We start from the raw sequence: 26,622 nt of genomic DNA, 5'->3' as shown, positions 1-26,622 counted from the left end.
CTTTAGGAGAAAGATGGGAAAAGAAACCAAAGTGAACAACACTGACAAATTACCCAAATAATAAAATGCCCTCTCCAGTTATTTTTCTTACCTCACTCGTCATTAGGATCTGGCGCAGTTCGTTCTTAAGATCAATAAACCGATCGTGATAGATGGCCATGGACCAAGGTTCCCTGAAGTAGCTGGTTAAAAAAGAAATTTAGTTATCTTGTGAACCTCTCATTAACCACTAATAAAGTATTTACCTGCTTTTTTGCCTTTATAAATTACAGTTCTGGACCCATCATGATCGTTTGTTCATAAAATGCCTCCCGTAACAGCATGGTCAATCAATTCTTTTAATGGATGTTCCTGATGTACAGCCAGCTTCAGTAATTACATTTAAAGTGGCTTAATTCAGAGCTGTGGCAAGACCCAGTGAAGAATCCTGATTTTATCAGAATTTAAAAGCCTGAAGACCTGTAAAGAACGGTGTCTCCATTATCTGTCCTCATTTGAGAAAAGCAGATTGCAGGATTAACTGAACTGCTGCATAAACAAATTAAATTTGTGTAGACAATGACACAAATGTTGTTCATCATTAAGGTTTCTGGATTAATAAAGGCCAGAAAAACAGGCCACCACGGTGTTGCAATATGTTCTTTGCACTAGTGCACTGACGCTAAATTGAACCGATTCTAGGAGGAAGCTCTTGTAACTTTTCGTTTTTCTTTCAGTGCCAGCATTCATAACAACATTCTCCTGTGAAAAAGTAGTAAAAGGACTGAGTGGACATGACTGGATGTAAAATCTCAATGCTTTAAATGGAATTGAAAGCAGCTAGAGTACAAAGCTGTGGTTTATTCCTGTTTCTTCTAGAACGAAAAATAACACTTGCGGTTTCAGTAATCTGTTAATAGAGATGCTCTTTGTGTGTGTAATTCTCGTTAGTGCTAACTGGAGTTATGAGGTGCAACACATCCATCCAAGTCATGCCTAAACCGATGGCAGCGGGGTCGCTCAGAGCAGCGGGAGCGAGGAAGGCGGTGGAGTCTGGGAGTTCCTGTCTTTGGCAGCGCAGCTAGCGACGTCCCTGGGACTGCTGCGAGTAAGCCTATGCTATCCCCTGATTCAGAAGCGTGTTCTTTAAATGAGCAACTGGACAAAGCAAATTAAAAGGAGATAAATCTAACAGCAATTTTGACATTTCTGTCTCTACAAAAAACGTCGTGCAGTTTCCTTTTAGCATCTGATGGGTTTTTTTTTCCAGTAACATCAAACTGTATTATTTTCCCCTTCCTGCTCTTCTCTGAATGAAACTTCAGCTCTTGCTAATGCCCCACACTTCAGAGACTTCACCATGCTAGGTACCTGGCAGGACGTTGCCATTTTTTTTTCTTTGCATGCTCATTCCATCATGTGCTGTTTCTCCCCTCTCCGCCATGCTCCCTTCATCTGCGTGTCTCCTGGTATCGTAGGCTCTCGGGGACAGCGGCTGCCTCTCTTCCAGACTGGTACAGTAACTGGTACAGTGGGACTCCCTCCGTTAGATGTTTCCGTAGTAAAAATATTTATTGGTGCTGTTACAAATCCTGCGCTCTTACTATGGCAAGTGCTGCCCAGCCTAGGAGTCTCTAGCAGCAGGCTGGTAGGATGTTGCCAGGACTGATACTGCCTGTTCATTTGGATGTTAGAAGTGCTAGAAAAGATGAGCTCAGCTCTAAGTATCATTATTTAAGTAATTATATACCTATAATGTGTACAGAGAGCTAGAAAAGGATATTCCCCAAATATTTAAACAAACTTCAATTTCAAAAAAACCCCACCAGCCTCCCAGCCCACACCTTTACCTTAATGTTGGTACTAGATACCAAAGCAGGGAAAAGGCGGGGGGGGGGGGGGATTACGTACTAGAAAACACGAAGATAATTAAAGACTCTGTATTTTTACTATTATGCCCTGCTAAAAGCCATGTTCCACTGGCCAAACATTTTGTTTTATCTTTTTAAGCTAGCATCTTAGTTTTAATTCTGACTCTGATAGTGATTTCATCTCCCGATTGAGGCAAATCTTCTAACTGCGTTCCTTAATTAAGTTTTTCACCTACCTCACTGAGATGTTGTGAGTATTAAATGATGTCTATAAAATGCTTTAGGGATGCTATGTATTATTTCTATCGTTACCAGTTTGGCTGATAAGTGCAGCTTTAACTGTTCACCTTGGTATTTCCAGATTTGGAACTCAAAACCTGATGTTTGTCACCAGTTTACAATATTAGGCACAAATAAAATGCCCTTATTCAGGGAATGGAGAATGTCTGTATTTTCCAGTTAGTCTGTCAAAACGAGCTATCAGTAAATAAACATTTACTGCCAGATTTCCTTTACTTCCCTTCACCTGAAGAACTGTAACCATCAAAGAAAATTTAGAGATACAAACAGTTCACTCTTTGCTGGCTCTCCATTTTTATCTATTTATTTTTTAGATAGAATCACCTTTCTAATGGAACACCTGGTGCTTTTGAGAAAGCAGATCTACATATGGCTGCTAAAGCGAAGTTCAGTAATGAAAAAAAAAAAATTGAAGCCAAACCAACAAGTTGACTTTCTGGGGCTCATTCTGAATTTTATTATCACTTCAGCAGTAGTCCCTCAGGGCAAGCTGTAGAAGGCTTGAAAGTATAATGCTCCTCAGTGCACAAGATGAAGCTGGCATGCTACCAACAGAGGCTCAAAGGCTCCTGAACTATCATGAGAGCAGCATCTGCCACATGTGTTTGCACCATTTAGTCTTTCATAACCTGCCAGAGTGATCAGGCTAAATATGTACAAGATGACAATGTTTGCCAGGAGCACAACAGGTTTTTCAAACTTGGTCACTTCCTAACGGGGATCCCTGCTGGTAGACTTTTATATCTACAGAAGCTATCATTGGAAGGCATTTGTAACTGGATGAGATGAAATGGTCTCCTTTTGAAGACAATAACTGACATCCTTTTTGTTGCTAGGAAGCTGTTCTCGCCTTTCATTGACAAACAGTATTTAAAGTCTGTTCTGCCTCATTTGCAATGTGTAGCCTACGTTAGATGAAAGGGAAGAAGGAGGAAAATATTTAGTGGCATCCTATACAAAAGAAATGGAATCTTTCCCTTTTAGAGATACAGCATTAAAAAAAATGAAGTTGGCCACTGCGAGCAAACAAAAATGGAATATGCATGCAAATGAATTTCAGTCTGAGAGCTATCTATATTTATTCTCCAGACTCTCATTTAATTTGCAACTACACACCACTTTCAGAGAACAGCATTTTTGTCTACATGAAAGCTAACTATGAAGCCGCAGTGCTTCTCTGATGCATACCAGCACTCCAAAGCAAGGACAGTGAGGACTTGCCACTGACCCATGGCAACGTTTCCATCATGTCAGTCAGTTGCAACAGGCATGAGCTCTGCCACTGACTGTAAAAGTTGGATTGAAAACTGTAAGAGTAACACACAGAGTTCTTACGACAAAAATAAAAGGCAAAAAATAAAGCTTTAAAAAATTATCACAGGAGGAGAAAGAGGAAAAGTCCCACAGCAACAAAGTAATGGCAGAATGGTGAAGACCAGCTCCCTAGACAGATTTATCTATTCTGGTAGACATGATCCTGTACCATTTGCAAGCTTGGCATAACTGTAATACTAATACAGACCAGTTTTAGCACACCACTGTAATGTTTTCCAAACTTCTGCAGTTTGGGTTGCTCTTCATGAAAATGAAACAAGACGAGGCCTGAATAATTTCCATTTATATTCTATCATTTCATACCAGATGTGCTTATGAGGATTGTTCTCAATTGTGTTTTCTTGTCATTATGTTTTTCATGTTTGATACTTTTCTTGGAAAATCTCAGCTACTGAAATCCTGGGATCCTCTCAAAAAAAATCACTAGTGGAAAGAGAAACTCAAAACAGTGATATGAACATACTAAAATGGCAAAAAAAATCAGAACCCAAATTTTAAAAAGGTTTAATTTTCTTATTCCTTTTTATGTGTAAGTAAATCTCATTATTATAGCCTAAAAATAGTGCTTTTCTTTTTAGTATGAGGATGGTAATATGTTTTTACTTACTTTAATTCCTTTTCTTCTATGAACCAGATGACAGCAGAGATAACTGGTGCCACCGTGCTTGTGGGCACACCTTATGCACTGGGAAATGCAGACCTGACGGCTCATTAAAATCCTGTGGAATAATCCCTTCCTGCAGGTGAGCTTACTGAATTACCAGGACTTGTGAGCATGCCAAGACAGCTATCCTCCAGTGCAGAATCCAGTGAAGAGAATTTTAACGACGGACCTGATCAGCAGGACGTTCTCCACTGCCTTTTCTTATGCTATCGGTAACTTCTTTCTGCCCCTAGACTGGGACAAAGCAGGGGGATTTTTGAAAGCTCAGAGGGTGGGTGGGCACCAGTTCCTTGTGATGGTGCCTTTGAAAAATCCTTCCACAGATTACTGTTACATTATTAACTAAAGCTTTTTGTGATGCTGTGTCTGTTCTTGGTGTTCTCTTGCTACCTACAGCTTTTATGGAAACAACAATAATAAAAACAAATTCAGTTTCCTTGCTTACCTGGTAGTGGCACTGTTTCGCGCACTCATGAACACACATGCGCGCACACACATATGCAGAATATAAGTTCAGCATCTCAGACAACCTATGAAGTGGTTTGAATCTGTTTGTAGCTTTCATTACAAAGCAAGTGTTAAATGCCTCTAAATCATTAGGCTTAGTATGAATTTCTTGAAATCTGAGGAGTCTGTGTTCATTTCTTAATAAAGCAGTCTCAAATTCACTAATGCCTTGGCTTGCTTTCCATTAACCTCAACAGGCCTCTTTTCAAAGTTGTGTTTTCTGCCATCTCGCACTGTAAGTGTACGTACACATGTACAACACGTCGTTGCCAGAGCAGCCCCCAGCACTGACTCTGTGCTTGTCCTCAAGGCAGAAGTAAGAGGAGGACACACTTTTCTAAGTGTTGCCGGTCAAAAGAGCTGTCTTGAGTCCAGCATGGATTATCCTGTACTGTTTTACTTACGCTGTGGTAACTCTTAGATCTGTGGCAAAATGTCCATTATTCTGGGCAGTTTACAGAGGCAGGGTAAAAAATACTTGGCCTGAATAGCTTGTAATCAGAATGTGCTACCAGTGTGCTGAAGACTTGATACACATCAGCCTAATACATTGATCACTGTCCCCTCGTGGCTACGCGGCTTTACATACCTTATGTAACTCCAGCAGACAGTAAACCTAGTGTAGGCTTTTTCTGTTTCCTTTTTGGCACAAATTTTTTAGTACACAAAGACAGAGTCAGTGATGCACAACTCGCAGATTTACAGGGGATGATTTTAAAGTCCCCTTTCCTCTCTGTAGCTTCCCACACTTAGTACAATATAGTGAATATCCAAGCTAGATGTTCATTTTCTGGTGTAACAAATTTTTTTTTAAGAAGAAGTGTAATGCTTGAAATGCAAATCTCTCTACATCTGGAAGATACTGTATCAGTGCTCAAATATTCAGACTTCAAAATATTCTAAGCCATTTCTTAACATGTTTAGACTCTAAACTTACAGCGATCTTGCTAGTTTATGGCAGCTGACTTTCTCATTGGCGCTTTTGGCACGTGATGGAAAAAGCTACGCAAGTGTCGGTGTGCCTTTACTTCAGTGTACTTCATTCCTTCTCCTTAATTTTGCCACTGTATATTCAGTAAGAGGAAAACTGTTGCTATTAAAAAATAACATGAACCAAAACAGTAGGACAGGATAGATGCAGTCGAAGCTGACAAGGGCTCAAGTATAACTTCAGTTATGCTAGAAGTACCTATGAAGGTACCTGTGTCTTTTCTCTGACACAAATGCACGTAAGAAGAGAGGTCCCATCTTGCCAGGAAAAGAGAAGATGTGTTGTTTTGGGGAAAATATATGCATATGTTTGAGACTATTTCTAATTAGAAAGATATGGTGATGACTCCAGTAAAGCATAAGAGGATATTTCTAAGCTATCCTTGCATAGCCGGACCAGGAATTGTACAGTATAAATTTACTTGCTCATAATAATGAATGACAGCATAAATAAAAACACTGAATATTTCCTGCTAAATATCAGCTGACCAATAATTTCAAAAGACAGCTCGTATATGTAGATGTAAAGCAAGATTAATTTGTGTAAACTTCTATATTGCATTAGCTGAAAGCGTTTTTCTTGAATCACAAAGAATGTAAAACATTCCCTGTTTTGTAATTTCTGAAGATTTACTTACAATTGCTGAACAATGAAACAAATGCTGAAAAAACAGCATGGTTGTAGCAAGAGAGATGCTTAACTTGTTGCTCTGTAGTTCTGCTCACTGAACAGCTATAGGTCCAAGCATTTTAGTTACTTCTGTTAAATTCACTAATCGAGGGCTGCTACTGCTCTGACCTAACGATTAGTGAAATCAGTAGACTTTAATGGACACTGAATCTGGCTCTCTGTTTTATTTTATTGGGCAGATTTACAAAATAATGATACACTACACTAATTTAGAGGCTGACATTTCTCTTGCACTTTTTCAACAGAGATAAATAAATCACAGAGAGGAAGTCTGCACTTAGTTATTACTTTTAACAGGACTATGACCAAAGCAGCAAGGTCTTTTATTTGAAAGACAACTGATTTAAAATCTGAGGTATATAAAGTCCTTTTGTCTGTAGCTGCAGTAGCAAAACATAGAGCAGCGTAACTCATCCTGCAGTTCTTGCTTAAGAAAAATGGCCACTGAATCCAGACCTCCTGGAGGACCAGCCTGATCCCACTGGGCCAAGTCCAAAACCCCACTGAAGTCACTGCAGAGACATGCTGACATGAATGGGATTTGGGTCACGGTTTGTAATATACTTATGTGTATTGCTTGCCAGCATCTTCAGTTTGCAAAGGCTGGTTATCCATGTTGACCGACACGTCATTTGTTTTCTGTATTTTTCATATCCTGGAAATGTTACATTTCCAGGTCATAAAGTTTCATGACCTATGGGCCCCACTGGAAAACAAATTTTAGCAATACCTGCTTCATGTTGAAATACTACAGTTCTTTCCTATTCTAAGTATCCTAGAGAGATGTTCTTCATTATTTCAGCACTGGTGTTTTGTAAAGTTTATATATTTCACTAAATAGCAGCAGTCATTGATAGCTAGCTGATCCTTGCTAAACTGCTTTTTTAACTTTCTAAACTCTGTGCTCTTTAAAGTTAGTATAAAATCATTGCTATCTGCTGTTTGTACAAGAAAATTATGTCTGATCCTGAAGTAAGGTTTATTGCATTTTTTCACATAATACTATATCACATGTAATGTATTATGAAAAACAATTAATAGGAAATTAAATCTGACTCACAAAGTCAATAAATATGCTGTGTGGAGTGGTATGATTGCTTTTCTACAATTACTTGTTTATTAATTCACAGAGTTCAATCATTCATAATGGTTTTCATAATTATTAATATGAATCAGGAGGGCTTGACTGCAAATTCATATGGTAAGATTTAGTTGACTAGCCTTTCCGTTCTAATTTGGACATGGGGTTTCTTAGTAACCCAGCTCCTCATTGGCAAGTTAGCCATTCCTTAAAAACTACGTTAATTAAATATATATAAATCTAAAGCCACATAAAGGGGTCTGTTATTTACATTGATTTGTTAGCTAAGTACAGCTCTACCAGTGTACCTTGGGGTTAGCATTTAATTCCAGTAGAAAAAAAAGAAAAAGCTGTTAGTGCTTTAATATCCCTTCCTGTGTTCCTTTTTCCTTATTCTGGCTCTCTTTTCATAAAAAGCACATGAATTTTCCTCTAATTAGGCCGTAAAGTGTAGAGTAGCATTAGTCCCTCTTAAGCATGCTCACTACCTGCCACATATCCTTTCTTTTTTTTTTTTCCCACCTGCGGGAGACAAGTCTCATGGTCTGCATGATGAACAAAAGCCTCAGGTGGAATCCCTTAACCGTAATTGTTGTGTGCTAAGGTTATGGGATCCATCACATTTCAAGCAGCGATGCATTCTAGTATTTCTTTTAATAAACAATTGCTCTTAGTTTTTGAAAGTCTGGTTTAAAATAACCTTTGTACATAGCATCTATTTCATGTTCAAATAAACTCTGATTATCCAGGCCATAAATCATCTTAAATTCATATCTTTACCTAGTCCTTTAAAAAATAATATTAAAAAAAATTAAATGTTCAGTTTTTCCCTAATTTCCCTGTTATATTGTGAGATTTATTAAAATTGTGTCATTAAACAATCCAGTGGGGTGTTTCTGCTTAAACTCTGATAAAATGACACTGATTATTTGATCACTTTTAGCTTAATGCAAATAGCACTATGATGTGTGAATTGAATTGAAGTAGGAAAGTCAAAGTGGTTACTTTAAAGGAAGTAAATGTTATTTATACTGATTAAAAGTATTTCGAGCACTTAGCCTGCATAACTAACACAAAAAAATTTAATGTGAGCATAAATGAGAGCATCTGAAGAGAACAGCTACTGATGCATCCGGTAACATTATCCAGTTTTATAGTTTCTGGGTGGAATTTTCCAACGCATCTTCGTGAATGCGAGTTTGACTCCCTTTAGGCATTTCTGTTTGGGAGCCCGTATCCTATTGCAAGTCAGTAAGGTTTAGGGCCTTGCATCAGGATGTTTTTGGTAAAGAATTCGGGCTCCTGAGGACAAAACTGAAATTTAGCAATAAGCATATGCTCCTAGTGAATGGGAGGTGCACAAGGTTTGCACACCTACGTCCACAGAAGGCCCCCAAGAGCTGCCACGCAGTTGCCGTGTAACCTCGCACCACTTTGCTCCAAAAGCCTAAACCTCTGGTTGTGGGGATGCCCAGCAGTACATCCGTCTAAATGTGACTGAGCAGCAGAGGCTAATTTTTATGTGTAAATCCACATTTTAAAAAATGAGAAATATCCACAACGGGTCAGCTGCACACAGGAAGAGGACTGCTGGCCTGTTTTCATGCCCCCACGCTAACAGCAGCGAACGACAATCTTCTAGCCCACATCTGAAGTGGATCACTGTGGATCTATGCATCTATACTTTGCTTGTTCCCTTCATACATGAGCACTGAATCATATCTGCCACCCTGGCACAGGAGAAAAAAAAAAGTCCTTTGTCACTACATTTAAGCAAAATCCACTGCACTTTTTTCGTCCCATGTGTGGCTCTTGCCAGATTCAAATGCCACTCTCCAATCTCCTCCTAGTTGCCAGAGAGGTTCTGGTTCACGCCGGCCAGCGGAGGTTTCTCATGACAGACCTTGGCCCTGATGCCACCAGTTCCCAAATTGGCCTTTGCAGGTTGGTGGAAATATGAGCCCCCACTTTGGAGACCCCAAAGCTTGCAGGGGAGATAAGGCACTCTGAGAGTGTACCTGCACCTTGCAGCAAATAATAGCTTTGCTCTGCTGTGATGACTGGATGTTCCTCCTGGCTCTCCCTGAGACCACTATGCAGGATAAAGGACAGATTGTCAAGTGAGTCAGACAAAGTCCTTAAAAAATCAGAAACCAAGTTATAAAAAGGAAAGTAACAAAGTCTTTTTGAGCTCAGGTTGGATGACTGATCCTGAAAGGTTTCTCCACTAATCATCCTTTAAAATGCACCCTGCCTTCTGGGACTGCTTCATAGAACTGACCTGCACCATTCCTCAGCTGTTAGGTGGGAAGGCCTATATATACACAGCAAAATATTAATCTCCAAGTGTTGCCTTTTAGAATAGGAACCAGGAATTGCTTTATTACTTCTCAGTGCACACCCAGGAATTACTTGGCGTCTTTTTATCACCAAAAAAAAAAAAAAAAAAGACCTTCTGACAATCCTTCCCATTGTTTTCTTCTCATTTTTAATTTAAGGAAATATAGTCCTTATCTTAAATGAACTAATACAGAGCGTGAGGGCATTGCCAGCATTTCAGCACTTACCAGGAACTATTTTACCTTTTGAATATCAAAGGCTGAGGCTACATTGGTCGGTAGTGCAGACCAACAGGAGCGGCCTTGACATCCACTCTGTGTGTTTCAGGAGTTTTGTTCTGATTTTTCTCACTTTCAGCCAGCTCTAGTGTGGTCTCATGGAGTGCAGCTGGGGGCCACTCCTGCAGTGTATCTTGCAGTTCAGTTTCTTCTAAAAGATACCCAGCCTATCTGCACCAAGATCGCTCCACGATGCAAACTGAAGCATGGATGACTAAAAGCACATTTCTGGTAAGAACTGAAACATTAATGTAGATGCAGCCAGATAATCCCTTGAACTACTGATTCCTCTTCTTATTTTGACCAGCCTTGGGAACCTCATCAAACTGTGCCCTGAAGGAAGCCCTCCCCAGACAACAAATCAGGAGGTGGAAACCCTTTTCTTTAACTTTGGCAGTATCAAACAAGTCACCCGTCATAAAGTGCATTAACTAGCCAATCGCTCTGATAGCTTTATGACCTCTCAAAGTTAATGAGGAACTACACGTGACATATCAATAAATACACATGACTGTCTTGGCAAATGAAGTAGTATCATACAAGCAATTCCCATACACACACTACAGCACTATAAAAGGAGCACTTAGTACTCTTATAGGAGGTGTTATGTGTTATTCAAAGCACTTTGGTTGCTACAGCATATGTTAGCCTGTCACCATGCTTTGGAAATTGTTAAATACACAAGGTGTTTAACATAAACCATTTTACTAACTTCAGCAGTACACAGAAAGTAAACTTGGTGTACAGGTATGAGAAGAGGTGTGAAAAGGGGATGGTTGAGCAACACAAAATTCCCGAGGGTGTTTTAAAAACTGACTGGCATAATGGTGTTGCCTCCAACAGGATTCTTGCTCCCTGTCAGCCCAAACGTGTGCTGCTCGTTGCACAGGGCCGCCTTTGCTGCACTCCCTGTCATGCACCAGCAGTACGTATCCCTTCGCCTTGTCATCAGGATTACTGCCTCGTCAACATGATGCGGCCAGCATCTTCTGCAGGTCATGATTGTGAACAGATTCATGAATACGGTATTACAAAATCCCAAGTATAAAAACCACTCACACCTAATTTGATAAATAAACTACTTAGTTTTAGAAACTAGTGGACCAGCTCTTTATGCATTATGTTAGTACATTTGATTTTCATTAACGCCAAATGAAGCATATATGAAGCACTTTTCTATCATATTAAAGGCATGATGCCAGCAAGCATTCATTTGGTTGCCAAGATTCAGGAGACCCCTCTAATTATCTATTTCGTACTTCAGATGCAGCCGAGGGAGATTCCACTGCTCTATGGATACGTCCTATAACTTGGCAACTGTCTTACAGTTAGCTTCACCTCCGCAGAACACAAAACAGTGTCCCTTGCCAGCAAAACTTAGCACGTTCCTCTTCTGTGAAGTTCCGTGAAGCACCAATGACCAACAACAAATCCACGAGCTTTAAAATAAAACAAGAAGTATTTTGGAGAACTCTCCCTCATCCCACCTTTTACCTGCTGCGGCAACGGAAAGAATTTGAATGCTTTCAGGAAGCACCAGAGACCTCCAAGAGGACTGAAGGAGGGAGGTATAGGGAACACTTCATATTAAACTTACTGGAATTTGCTTTCTTTTTCCTTGAAGAAAAGTCCTTCCTATCAGGGAAGAGCCTCACTCTTGGGAGTGCAAATTTCAGTTGAACCTTTTTAAGAGGCAACCTTAGGAGAAATTAACTCAATAAAAATTACAAAAACTCTTTCTTGAAGTGGATACCAAAGCTAGCCTAGCAAATGCTGCTAAATGTCCAGGTGACATAATAGGCTCATATACATAATCTTCAGCATTAGCGTAATGTGTCTTTGCCTGCTATAGTCTTGACTGCCCTGATATTAGACAACCACAGCTTGAAATCTCTGTGCTGAGGAATGAACTAGCTAAGGGACCTGAAGGAGGCCACCTGCCATGGGGGCAGGAGACAGATGGACTGGTCACTGTCTCTGATAGCAAATTGTGCCTTTTTTCTTGTGGTAAAATGACAAATGAGGATGAAACTCTTCTTGGTGAGACTGGTGCATTTTGTAGCCAAGCGACTGTGGAAATATAGTCAGATGATTTTATGCTGCTTTTCAATTATTGCTTGCTAAGATCATAAATTTATGAACTTATTAAAGTCTTCGAATAAATATAATCAATATGACAAGTGCAGCCACATTCTCAGGGCCAAACAGCTCTTCCTTGGGATAAGAGATATCCATCTTTTTTCAGTGGGTTTTGGATGACTATAGATGCAACCCTCCGTTCTCCCCAAACCTCAATGCAGAAGATGTGGAAGGAACAGGCTACTGCACTGCCAAAGCAAGAACATGTTCCCTGAGACCGATGGGGAGCTTCTCATATGCAGGCCGTCATCAGACCTCTGTTCATCCTGGGGCTGGCAGTTCTGAGAGCAGGGAGCTCACTGGGAGAGATGTGCATAGAGCTGGCTGGGAGAGATGTGCTGGGTAGCAGAGCAGTTTAGGGGCATCCCACTGTTGGTCGTGCAAATCTGGGGCTGAGAAACTTCCTTTGCTGGCATGGGACTAGGCTGGGGCAGCAGACACTGGTGGATCCTTATGACCCACACCATGGCTAGGGGGATGGATGTCCACCAGCCTGCTTGGTTTCCTACACCGAGTAAATTTACTGTTGGGGGAAGGGAAAGGTGAGAGAAATATTTTCATCTTTAATTGGTTGTGGGTCAAGTTCTGCAGCTTTTAATCATGCGGAACTCATACGGAAATCAATGGAACTTTTCTCTCAACAAAAGGAAACATTATTTATCTTCTTATTACCATTAGTGGCAGTTTCATGCACACAAATGGAAGGGGTTACTTCTTCGAGTTAGCAGAATCTTGAGGGCCTGTTGTTAATGCTAATTTGAAAATGGCATTGGCACACTATGGTCAGGAAATCCGGTATCATGGGGTTAACCTTCAGCCTTTATACTGAACGCAAATCAGTGAGGAAATCCATTGCTAGGTGCAGTCTCTAATTATTTAAAAGATAATTTGCATGCTGCACAGAGATAAATTAGCTCCCAGGTGACAGCTGTTCCACTCTGTCCATTCTTGGAACTAGATGTCATGCTGGGAAATCTAAATGCAGACCAAAAAAGATTAAGACATTGTACTTTCTTGCCTTAGAGGAGGGCCTTCCCCAAAATAGAAGCATAAAGAAGGGGTGAGGGGAATGGATGTTTCAGACCAGCAAGTCTAGAAGCTTAACTAACAGACCACAAACATTTCCACAGTCTACATTTTCTTTTCACTAAGGGCACTTTACATCTTGCTGGAAGATCCTACAAGTGGATGTTGGTGTAATGTGTACTAGTTTGAAAGGATTTTGTTTTTTAAGGTCAAAAATAGAAATTCAGCTGCACCAGTCTTGCATTCAAGCAGCGACGTGAAATCATTAGAGATCATGTGAAGACCACCCAAACCAGTTTTTCTTCTCTTTATCACACACAGAGAAATCATTGATACATTTTCATATTCCTTGTCAAATGAAGACAAGACACTACTCCTTATCTGCGTAAAAGCCTCAAGAAAATATTCATCTCACATGAGATGCTGAAACATTTTTCAGTTTAATGGCTTTCTAATGGATGGCCTTTTCATCCCTAGCTTTAACAGAATTTATAGAGAATTTTTAAGGTTGTAGGTAAGTAGTGTACTCTACCAAAAGAGAAGGATGACAGGCATGCATATGTGGGGTAGCTACAGCATTACGTCCTTCTGGAAGTTGAGTTGGTACACAGTTTATCAAGGTTGTGTTCACTTTGCGGAACTTTTTTTTTAGGTGTTTGTGTATAACTACTTTTAGCTTTCCAAATATTAACCACTTGGAGGTGTATTTTCCATGTTGTTCACCACAGGCTAAATGTCCAGACATTATTTTACCTACTTTGTTAAGTGGAAAAGGAGCGTAATTTCTGCTCTAACAATTCATCTATTTATAAGATTAACACTTGTTGGAAAATACTTGTTTATCCCAGTTAAGAAGTTCATGGAATCTATTCTTTGACTGCTCCTCAAACCATGGAACAAGGAATTGCAGATTGGCAAGATATGATATTTGCTTCATTCATTTGAAAAAAAAAATTCTACAGGTAGCAAAGTTTTAGGCCTTTTTGAAAAAAAAAAAATCACAATTTCCTCTTGCTCAACAGTGCCTTCTAAGAATGTCACAGGCTCATTCATTGAAGAACTGGCCTGAAGGGAGGTTGCACCAACTGGAAACTCAGCTGGACATTTCCAGAAACTGCTGCTGAGGGCTGGGTCTGTGCAGTGAGAAGCAAAATAATGCAAATTAAGCTGTTTCCCCTTTGGGTGTGAGGGTGCTTTCTCCTCCACCTCCCACCCCTCACTGCAGCTCTCACAGCAGGAGGAGGAAGATGCCCGAACAGAGGAAACACGGACTGAGCCTGGGTAAATGGAGGAGCACTCTTTGCTAAGAGCCTCAGGTAGTTCAGGTTGGACTGGGTTTGCCGGGCAGGTGTGAAATAGTTTTGAGAGGGTCTCCTTCCTCTAGTGAGGGGCCCCAGTATGCTTGGCAAGACACTACTGCTATTAGTCATCGTATCAGCTCAGGGGGCAGCGGGCAGGGGAGTACTTATAGATAGATGTTCCTGTCCTGCTGAATAGCCATTTGCACAGATGCCAGCCAGATGCCTATTTGCTATTTCTGAAAACTCTGTCAAGTTTAAATTAAACACTATGGAGCTTGCAAAGCTGAACAGTCAAAAATTTAGAAAGACCAGAATTCAGTCAGATTGTCTGTGCAGCTGTAATTCAGCCTGATAGTGGTTTATGTGTAATTATGATGTATAATAATTAGTAGTGCCTTAAAATGCAGATGGCTATGGTGGCTTTATGGTCATGTTACCGTGCATGAATTCACTCTACAGGAATGAAACAGGAGATGGAAGTAAAATACTACTATCTCCTCAACTTCTTGGTACCAATAAATACACCAGAAGACAAAGTTACTTCACAGGGTTTTTTTTACAGAATGACAAAACTGCTTCCAGATGACCTGCATTTTTCTGAAATAGCTGCATTTTTTCTGAAATAGAGTTTAGCTTTACATAATGTTTAGTGGGTAGAGAGCATCACATACTTTGTTTAATTATTTTAGAGTACAGGGAATTTAGCAACCTAGAAACAGCCTGGCCCAGTAGCACCTGTGAAAGCAGCTGACTGGACTGCAATGTTATTGTATTATATGTAAGTATATTATATGAATATTCATTGCATTTTATATATTGTGTATATAATTTTATATATTATGAGACGATGTTATATTACCAGCCTGTTTCCATTGTGCTACCCACTCCTGAGAGAAGCAATTTCCAGTGGATTTTTGCTTTGTGCTAGGACTGCTATATGGAGATTACTGGCAGTCTTCTACCTCCTCTCGCTGTCTCCTCCTTTTCTCACTAGACCTTTAACTCTTCCTTGGCTGACTGCAAACGAACAACAGTAGCAGGCAAAGGTGACAACTCCTGGGGGAAGGTGTCCTTTGCTGCCGTGGGTTGCTTTTGTCTGTCTTTCATCTTTTAAACCAGCTGGAGAAGCTATCCTCCTCATCGTGTAGACATTTGTAATTGAAATATTAAGACTGATATGAATGTGTATGTGTGCACGTATGTATGTGAAAGCACCAGAAGAAACAACAGAACAAGGGTTGAAGAACAGCATGTGTTAATTGCTAGAGAGTACCATATGTTTGATTTCATTCAAATGACCACATAGCAAGAAGAGAAGGAACAAACTGACCTAAAGATGAGTCATAAAGAAGATGAAGAACAGGACTGGACTCAATAAAATAGCCAGGAATATAGGAATAGCCAGAAATAAGGAAAACATAGTAACTGAAATTCAGGAATTTTGCCCCAGACTTATGAGAGGTGAGATAAAATAATGGAGCAGAAGATCCCAGACTACATCCACCTCTAAAGGATATGAAAGGCAAGTCCAAAATTAGTTCATCATAGCTAATTAAGAAGAGCTCAAGAGATGTGATGAGGAGCTGATGAGTGGTGTCCCTCTGTGTTGCACACAAGTGATCTTGGTCAGACCACTCGGACATGCAGATTGTGGTGCTTGTGAGTATGTGGATGTGAAGGGATCTCTGACCTTGCAAAACTTCAACCCTGGTAAGGTCCTAGGAGTTCCAGCCAACAAATAACTATGACTAAGACTAGTTAAGATACAACCTGTCTTCTGCAGAAGCTGATGACTTCCCCAGTGAGTATACATGCTGGGATAAGATAAAGCTGCCTGTCCTAGTGTTATAATGTTGACTGGTCCAACTCATCCTATTAACGGATCATCACCGAGATCTTCATCCCTCTTGAGATTTCAAAAATCTCTATGGTTGTTTAGAACTTGACCTTACTTGTAATCCCCCGCTCAGCTTGTGCACGGTGCGAGGATCCTATCATGATGGCCAAAGAGGCTAATACGTTCTTAATTGCTCTCATGACAAAATAAGCTCTCCATTTGGAAAGTTAATGTCTCATCTCTTTAAAATCTGTGTGTGTAGCTGTTAAGAGTGCGTAATGGCAGCTGCACAGAGGGCCTTGGGCTGGTGAGGGCAATATGCTGGGCTGTAAAGGTGCTGGAAAGGCAAGAGCAAGGACTGTGGGTTAGCTACACAGGGGTCCTGGTTTACTCCTTGTACCAGGGTGCCCGTGGGACACAGAGGTATTACACAGAGGATTATAAACCATCATACAAGAGAGAGCAAGCTTGTACAGATTTCACATGAATGTGTCCAGTCTTCCAAAAGACTGACCAAGAAGGACCATCAGCACGCCTTTGTGCATGTACGCTGGGCTCCTGCAAAGGGCATGCGGTAAGCACTGTTCATGCGGTAGGGTGAAGATATACTAAAAGAGGGAGAATCAAAGCTCGAAGAAGTAGAAGTTTCGACAAGTTCTCGATGAGGGCTTATTTCAAATAAAGCTTTCAAAAGCTTATTAGTGTGTGTGTGTGTGTGCGCGCGCGTGTGTGTGTAGCATGGAACTGTTGGCCCAAGTGAAAATGGCATGTGTGGGCATAGTGACAGTTATACTACTTTGCTAAGATAAGTGATCAATACCAAAATAATTATTGTCCTTCCCCCCCTCCCTCTTTTGCTTTTTTTTACTATTTATACCTCCTAAGCTGCAGACCAAAATGGCTGCTTCTCTCAGCTTTAATGTCTTTTTTTTTTCTAGGCAAATACTTTAGATTTTGTAGTGGGGTTATGCATTTACACTCAGACAATCCTTTCACTCTCCTGAAGTTCCCTTATTTACTTTCCAGTTAATGTATTGGGCAGTCCTCATCTACGCCCTACCTCAGGCTGAATCAGATCGGTAGGTGATAAAGTTGATTTCAGTTGGGTGAGGATAATCAGCATCTTCACCACATTGCCCCTGGCTTCTCCAGTAGAAGACCTGACCAAAACCATTAAAAATAGCCTCTTTTATTTTCATCTGGTAGAAGAATAGACAGAACACTGTACCACAGGACTGACTGATTTTTCAGCAGTTTGAATATAAACGTCCATTAAGCAGTAATTGCAAAAAGGCATTTTAAGTGCTTTAAAAAAAAAAAAAGCGCAAATTCTCCCCTGTCCCCAGATGTGGCTTGCTAATTCCCAAAACAGGCAAGCAATAATGAATTACACTTTCAGAACTTTTTTTTTTTAGGCTCTATGCCCTTAGATGTGGAAAAGAAAACTGACGATTTTTACCAAAGTGGTCAGCAGAATTGCTCTGTCTTTGCTATAATGGTAACGGCTTCTGGTCATGGTGCCTTCATTCTTCTGCACTGCTGCGATTATTCTGGTGCTGCCAAAATTATCACTTCTGCCCCTGGGTCCTTCAAAGCATTAGTTAGAATGACTTAGTGCCTGGAGAAACACGTGTTTAAAAGGAGGCTGCAGAAGCGATTGGGTAATGTACACTGAAAACACCCCAGCAGTACAGAGGTGTAGAGACCTTCGAGACAGCGACAGAATGAAAAGGAGCAAATGCTGATTTTGTCAAGGTCAGGAAACTCCTGCTAGCTATGCTGCAGCCAGAAATCCCAAAGCAAGATGATTTATCCTCCCAGATGTTGCTCTTGGAGTGAAACTTGCCAGTGCATGCAACGACTGCCCCTGCAACAGGGTCTGGGCAAACAGCAAAGGCCTAAGTGTCTGGCCGCTTTTGTGCATCATAGAAAAGATTAGGTCACAGATGTGTTTGCATGTTGTAACACCATGGAAAAGCCTGATGATACCTTGCTACATCTGAATATTGAGTTTTTTCCAGTGCTTAAAATATATTAGCTGAACAGGATCAGCTGTGACAGTGCTCAAAAATTATCTGCCATCTTAGCCCCTATCTCGTACAGTTATGCCATCCTCCTTCAGGTTCTGCTTAAAACCTATTGACAATACACTGTTTATGTGAACTTTGCATTTGCTGGGTGCCATTCCTCTCCTGTGAAACAAAACCAACATTTTCTATAAATCGACCTCAATGTCTGCTGTGGTAATAATTCACAAGTTTCACACGCCTCTCAGCAGCGGCTCTCCTGGAGTGCAATGTGCAAAGAAGCATTTTTGTCCAAGAAACCTTCAAACCCAACAGTTGACATTTGGGTTCATCTCTGTCTTGTTGTACAAGATGAGAATCAAAAATTGAAGTGTTGTACTCTGTAACATTTATAATGAAGAGACACCATAGGAAGAGAACTGCAGAACGCATCAGAATTGGAAAAGATGCACGTCCAGTTCTGGTGAAGTCCTGAGTCCTCTTCAGGGGAATTCATCTTTGGGGATGCCTGCTGAAACCCCTGTTCTCTAAATCTGTCATACAAACCAATCTTTTGTCATTATGTCAAGGGCTTGACTGGATTTTTCCCCCAGTTTCATCAGGAATTCTTATTTCTCTGTCCTTATCAGTGTACAATATCTTATTCATATTCTGGTGAAGATTTTTGCCATGGAACCAGCAGAATTGCAAAAGCTAGAGAAAGAGGTGCAGGAATTCAAGGGCTCTTAACTCCCTGTCTCAAGATACCAGGTGCTTCGTTCTGTCACGGAGGCATCTCAGTGAGAGCAATGCGACTGAGTCACTAGAGAACTGTGCCATTAAAACCTCTTGAGGAGTGAGACCTTGGTTTACATGTTTCCAGATTTCTTTGGACCAGTGGGTTGCTTTTATCATGCAAAGTTTCTCTTGGACCACAGTGCATCCTTTACATCAAACTTTTATTTGGAAATGCTACATACATAAAATAGTTCCATGAATCAGCTGTGCACCACTTACCATAACCTCATACCAATGTGTAAAAGTAGCTCAAATTATTCCTTCCTGTGTGAATTATTTAATTGTCATTATTACATTTTATTTGCTACCAGTGCTTCATATTCACAAAGCCTAGACTGCCCCCCCCAAGCTCCTCTCAGACTTGAGTAATCTAAATAATACTATTTAATCTGAAATTTTTACTGCTGTTTATGCCTTTCTTCAAATCAGTCATAAATATATAGAACAAAATCAGACCTGGAAACTTTCAAGGTGCCACGATCAGCCTTGTATCATGAGGAAGATTTACCATTTGCTTCCGTGTTTGGCTTTTTGTCTCACAACCAGCTTATGTAATGCAGTACTTTGCTTCTCTCTCTCTGTGATAACTCAGGCTCCCAAGCCACCACTTGTGATGGATTTTGTAAAATGAAAATCAAAATAAGATGTATCAGCCAGTTCTTCTTTACCTACTATTTCAAATACATGTTCAAAGAATTCTACCACATCAAGGAAACTTGGGAGTTTTTTGTCAAGCCTGACCTCAGAAACACTTATTTTCACTAAGGCATAAGAAATAAAACAAATTGGAGGTTTTAGCCCAGGTAATTTTTTGAGATATGAAATTCATGAGAAGTAGCACAAGTTTTGAGACATAGATCTTGTTTTTCAAATGTCCATCTAAACACCCACAATAACTTATTTCATTAAATTTGCATTTTCAAAAGCAATGAAAATGCTCTCTGAGGAGATGGCACATAAATGGAGATGGAGATAACCAAGCTTTTTCTCAAAAGAGAATTTACCGTCTCCTACTACTTGAGAGAACCTGTCTTCGCCTCAGACTGTCTAGTCCAAAAGCCTTCCTTGCCCTTGCTCAGACACAGGCGGCAGAAGGGAGCAGTGTAAGAAAACCTGCAAGACCTGTTTCACTGCTGGGACCTGCTTTCAAGGGGAAAAGCCTGCAAGTCGGATGGGGACCCTACCCTCCGTTAGGTATACAGAGTCCTGACACAGCTTCCAGCTATAACGTCAATTTTAGGTTAAAATAACTCCCTGTGGTCATTACACAGAGAACACAGTCCAGCAGATAAAGTTCATGTTTTCTGTTTTACCACCACACAAGCAGGTAAGCTGCTCAGTCTGACTATTATCATATGTGACTTAAATCTTCCTAGAAACCTGTGGCTTAAAAATTCGATTTCAGATCACTAAAAAGCTTTTAAAAATGATTTCTGAATATGAATCTTCATTAAAAAAAGCTCCTTCAGACAGCTTGATGAATTAAGCCAACTAAATAGTTGAAGCAAAAGTTATGAAGCTACTGAAGTGTGTTTTCATATGAAAGCTGGTCAAGCGAACCACTGCTGCTTCTCTAAATAAATCTCAGAGAGGGGGCTCATTTAGGAAGGTCTTCAGAGCTTGCATTATTTTGCTAAATAATGGAAAATTAATTTTAAAAATGAGTTGGAGTTCTAAGGGAAAACAGATGATAAACTGTAATAAAAGAAAACTATAATTCTGCCAGAATGTAGGTTTTATGCACAATGTTGCATTCCTACCTGTAAAGATCTGTAATCAGCATTTCCTTCCAGCGGGAACACAGATCGTTAAGAAGACGCTCATGCTGCCCGTACAAGCAAATGTAGTTGGAGACAGGAAGGGGCTCCTTCGAAAAGCAGGTGATTGCTTCCACCATACTGTATTCATTGACATATATCCTGAAATAATTCCCGTGTCTTGCCTCTCCGGTTATAATCTCTGTCCCCTGGAACAGAAAACATAAGGAAAGCTGTGGAAATGGAGTGCACATCTGACTTTGCTTAGGTACAGGATCAGGCGGGGTTTCCACACTGATGTGTATCAGTTCTCAAAATCCACAATTTTTTTTTTTTAACCAAGACTACCCATTCCTGGTAAACTGATTTATACAACAAGGCACTTCGCCATGGTTTGGGCACACAGATGTGCTGTGCAGTTTGTGCCTTGGTTAACTGCACACAGACTGTGCAGCACACGACGGTGTGCGCAGCATGGCCTCGGGCCGCTGCGAAGCCTGAGCGCCGTTTGGGACACCTGAGGGTATCCGAGGCATCCAAACTGGGCTGGCAGTTGTGATCCAGGATCCATGGGAGCCTGGTGATCTGCTGGAGCAGCAGCTGGAGGCCAGGAGGGATGCCCTGGGGCATCTTAAACAACACTAGATGCCTCTGTTAAAGCAAGTGAATTGAACCCTATTCATCCTAATTCATCCTTTTTCGCTTTGTGCAGAAGTTTTCCGGTAGTCAGAGGGGGTGACATACTGGAACAGTCTTACAACAAGGAAAAGGTATCAAAAAGGACCCTGCCCAGTTCTGCAAAAAAGACTAAATTTTATAAATGGCACTATGTGCTAGATGGTTGCCTGCAGCTGCAGGAGGCTGAACTTGATTTCTTACGATGTTTCCTTCAAGCTTATCTTCTAACCTGACTACTCAATTAGTATTGCCTTTATATGTGCGTGTGTATGTGTGTGTATATATATATATGTATGTGTATGTATATGTATATGCATAATATATTTATATATGTAAATATGTGAATATATATATTTACATGTACACACAGACACACACACACGTAATTTAGAATTGCTCTCATTGACCTCCTTAAAATGCTCACATAAACACATTATTGGACAAAGCTGTGTTAGACACAGGTGTGGGCCTTACAGACACCTACCAGACAGCTTGCACTGACACCCGGCTCTGGTTTCTGCCGCTCACCCCTGAATCCAGGGGTGCTAATCAGCAAGCCATAGTCGCTACGATCGGTACTTGGGCCTGGGTATTAAACTGACTTTGGAAACATATGACACTGATCGGGCTATCTGAAGGACACATTTTCGCTTTGATAAACCACAAAAGCTGTTCCTGTCGACGCATGAAATTTTGCCTGTGCCCTATTTTTTCCATCGTCTCTGCCACTGCAATCCTGGACCACAACCTAAAATGCAGGCGCCAGAATCTCAGCCTCTGTAACAGGTCAAAGTCCTGAGGGTTATGGGAGCAGTGCTGGTTTTTTACCAGCTGAGGATCTGCCTGTAAGATGCATACATGAAGGTACAGTTTTTTCACCCCTCTTTTTCTTCAGAGAAAAACTTCTTTTTGCCTGCTTAGTTGCCCTCTGTGAACGCGAGCCTGCAGAGCAGCCTCGTGAGCTGCCAGTCATGCAGTGCCTGGTGCAGGAGACTGGAGCTGCTCTTCTTTTTGCCCCCGCGTACAGTGCGATCTCAGACACAACCTTGCACCTCACGGTTCTGCCTCCCACATGCAGCCTCTTTTGTCTTTATATACTCAATATTCCTCTGCACAGAGACTCCCTGCTGCTATTTTGAGCAGGGGCTGCTCACTGTTGCTGGAACGCTAACATTGCTATTAATAAAAGAATAATAATATTGATGCTCAAACTGTAGTGTTTAGCTTCAGCTGGTTAAATCAATCAATTACTTACTGGAAAACAAAAATATAACAATGTGTTTCAAATCTCACATTGCAGTGAGGTGATCAAAGGCTCGAAGCTATTTTATAAAGCTGTATTCGTGTTCCTTTTCTATATATTTTAAAAAATCTGTTGCTAGGCTACAGTAACCTTTGTTATTACCACATCTCTCAGGTAACATGCTTCACTGGCTTCTCTTATCTTTTTCTTAGGAAATTCTTTTAGGATTTACATTAAGTTTCTAGAGTGGCTCTAAAGATGTTCCCTGATGCATCCTCTGAAAAGAGGATAGGAAACGGCAATTGAAGGTGCAGCAAAATAATTCTAATCATGTGCTAGCAATGTGAGTGACAAAATTCAGCGTTTTGCTCACTAGTAATGCTTTCTGCCTCCCAGGAAGTACTGCTGTGGACAGCTCTTCCCAGACTGCAAAGTTAATTAGAAAAAAAGGTGAGCCATGTTTTGATTTTTTTTTCCCTGAGGTCTGGGTTCCTTTTTAAAAAGATCTCTTCTTTCTATTGATCGTTACTATCTGAGTTTTAAAATCAACACTGAAGTAGTCTTTAAAAAGGCGTAGATCATCCACAAGAATTAGTTTGATGTAGAAATCCCCAAGGAAAAAGCTATAATCCATATGAAACAGGAGCTTGACTAGGCGTATGGTCTTCTCTGGCTTTGAGGTCTTCTTGTTTCCCAAGTCCGGTTCTCCAGTAAGAGAAGCGTCTCCCCATTTGTGCCATGGGAGACTCTCCCACATAGCTCAGCTGCATGGAGTGCTTCCCTCCTGCTGGTCAGAGGATGATAACTCAGGGTTGCAGCATTAGGTGCTTTCTGCTAGCAAAAGCATATACTTCCAGAATATACTCTTTTCCTACTGGTCTACAGACCAACCGAATTTCACTGAAAGACTGAAATGTCTTATCATCTGTATGCATTTATGGCACCTTATTGCGTGGAGGAAACAGGTTAAGTGTTAAGACTGAAGGTGTATTTTAGTGAAATCCAGCTAATGCTAATACTATCCTATGTCTTCTTTATAAAAACTGCACCTTTTGAGAAAGCCAAGTATCAAAAAATATGGAAATGAACATCTAAGAGGTTCAGTTAGTTATATAACTCATAACTGTTCACCAGCTTCACCTGATTTATACCACACACCGAGGCTTAGTTTCACTCCAAATCTGTTCTTATGCCAATCTAATGGTAAATAGCACTGCTACCTTGGTGCAATGTGTATTAAATATGTGCTAAGAACTTCAAAAGCCCCAGAGTTCCCTCAGGTGACTGAGGGCATGACTTGTCTCTCTCCACAGAATCAAGCAAAAAGAAAGCTACCCTGAAAAAAGAGAATGTTGAGGAAAAGCCAACATGATGGCCTCCCAGCTTGTGCTGAGGCACAGGGGTCAGGAGCCAGAGAGGCATGGCACTGAGCCACCAGCTCTGAAAAGAGGGTCAAGCAGCCAAGCTGCAGTGCCACATTGAGGAACTATGTGAATCCTAAGTGCCATATGTAACAGTGAAGAGTTTGGGTTGTTAGGGCTTTGTCACTACCTCCTGCCTTCAAGGATCAGGATTAAATCAGCATTAAATTTTGATAGATTTCATGGAAAAAAGTAAGAATGGAAGTAAAGAGCTTGGTCAGATGTACCTTTAATCTTATCTGTAGATATACTATATTTACAACATGCTAGTGAATTTACAATTAAATTAAATTACATTAAATACATAGAGACTTGCCTTAATGCAGTTTGTTCCATTCCAGTCTGCTGCTGAGTCCCAGCTCAGAAGGTCTCTAACTACCTCCATAAGTCCACCCTTACTCAAGATATATTTTGAGATGTGTGATACTTATGCATCTATCTCTGTGGTGTTCTGAATAAGCACGTCTTTCAAAATTGAGGACAAAACAAAAGAAAGTTAAATAATGTAACTTACATAATTAGGCTGTGCAAGTTGTATGTCCAGGCACATAGGGAATTCTGGTTTGGAAACATGCAAGTAATTATAACCTCCAGGAAGAACACCTCCTGCCATAAATTAAAAGATTACATTTATTCAATCATAAAAGAAAAGAAAAATAAAGTGTTTACTTGCCCTCCCTCTCCCATAATCATATATTTATTGACCAAATCACTCCTTACAGAGGAAACAAAGAACTTTTTTTTTTAGTGGAGTTTATGTTCTAATTTCTTTTTCTTGTACTTTTGTATATACTGGTGCAGTAGCCACACAGTGAAAAGTTCTTATCATGGCTCTATTGATCTTGAACTTGGAATAAAGATATTGATTTCACTGGAATCACTCCATGTTCACAGCAGTATAAATGAAAGAACAACTTGGTTCATTATTAGCAAAAATCTAAAATATAAGCTTATTTTTTACAAATGCTAGGCAAGACTATGGACCTAAAGACAGATTAAGAATGGTTAATATGAGAGGGGCATGTTGTACACAATATGGAATTCTTGTAAACACTTCATCCCACCTATTTGAGAGATCACGCAGTAGACAGCATGGATCATTTTCTGGCTCCTATTCCTCTCACTTGAACATAATCTAGCATAGAGATAAGCCTTTTAGCTATCTTCAGCTGGGTGATACCAAGGGGAAATGCATCCTTACCTTAACACAAGCAAACCATTCCCCAGTGTAACCTAGAGGCACTCTCTAATAGGCTCCACTGACCATTAGGGAGCTTTGGTGCCTTTGAATAATGCTGTTAGATGGCTGCTTAGGTGAGATGAACTTGCCTTTACCGTGTAACAGTGAAAATACTAAAGAGTGTATGAACGTATGGCAGAACTCCATTTTGACATACCTTTAATTTTACACCCCTTGTACATGGGGATGAGTCTATCCATGTCTTTCTGTGGCTCCGAACATGGCTCAAGGGTTGGATCAAGGAGATTCAGCATAGACACAGCAAGCTGGAAGCCAGTCTCTTTTGAACTGAAGTCGCTGTGAGTCCATTCATTTGCAAAGTATCTATTGGAGAACTTTGTTAAGGGCCCTGCAGCTCTGATACTGACATCATTAGTTTGGAAATTGGTATCAATCACAAGTCTTCCATCATAAACAAGGCATGCATCATTAATTGCTTTGAAGGTTTCATAATCCACTGTCCTACTGGCAAAGCTAAAAAATGCCTAAAAAAAAAAAAGTCAATAAGTGTAGGTTATTACACATTAGTTACTAGCTGATTTCATAAATAAAATCCTCATTCTGAATGAAAAAACATTCATTCTGAATGTTATTTATTTTACAAACAAGAACATGAAATGCAGCATGATTTTATATACACAGATATATCCTACTGATCTCATATTTATAACTATTAAATACTAAACTAAACTCATCTACTTCTGGTAAATTAGATGAATTTTATTTTAATAACTCTAATATTAACCATCTCAAATAGCCTGAGTGGATGTGCATATTTTCTGTGTTAGCATGAGTATACGAAATAGACTGGAATTCTTTAAAAAGTTGCTTTTTTCTTTCGAATGCTTAAGCCAAATTGAAAAACTAAGTAATGGAAAACTACAACATACTTTGTATTTTAGCAGGCTAACTCTATCTTACAAATAATTTTTGAACTGTTGTACCTAACTGTTTACCAGCAAACTATGCTACTATGGCTACCAGAATAGGGACATTCAATTAAATGAGAAAATAGGAAATTCAAGCTGTCAAGAGGAAACGTCATCCTCAGTCAAAGTGCAGTGGCAGAATATAAGCCAGGGGAAGCTGTGGAGGCCAAGAGATTTGTGAGGGCTGTAAAAGCACCGAATGTTTACATGC

The 26,622-nt window shown here is 40.3% G+C and overlaps 1 protein-coding gene across 1 annotated transcript in view; it reads right to left on the bottom strand.

The window, feature by feature from the left end:
• Positions 1-26,622, bottom strand: part of CFAP61 (cilia and flagella associated protein 61) — a 134,891-nt gene that overhangs the window by 3,059 nt on the left and 105,210 nt on the right. Inside the window, exons 22-25 of the mRNA XM_064509885.1 lie at positions 25,640-25,967; positions 24,757-24,848; positions 20,904-21,109; positions 92-182 (exon numbers count right to left, since the gene is read on the bottom strand). Of these exons, the coding sequence (XP_064365955.1) occupies positions 92-182; positions 20,904-21,109; positions 24,757-24,848; positions 25,640-25,967 (717 nt within the window). The remainder of the gene's footprint in view (positions 1-91; positions 183-20,903; positions 21,110-24,756; positions 24,849-25,639; positions 25,968-26,622) is intronic.

Source organism: Dromaius novaehollandiae, chromosome 3, assembly GCF_036370855.1.
Source record: "Dromaius novaehollandiae isolate bDroNov1 chromosome 3, bDroNov1.hap1, whole genome shotgun sequence".
NCBI lineage: Eukaryota > Metazoa > Chordata > Aves > Casuariiformes > Dromaiidae > Dromaius > Dromaius novaehollandiae.
The sequence above is the reverse complement of the archived record's forward strand: the minus strand, read 5'-3'. Positions and strand labels throughout refer to the sequence as shown.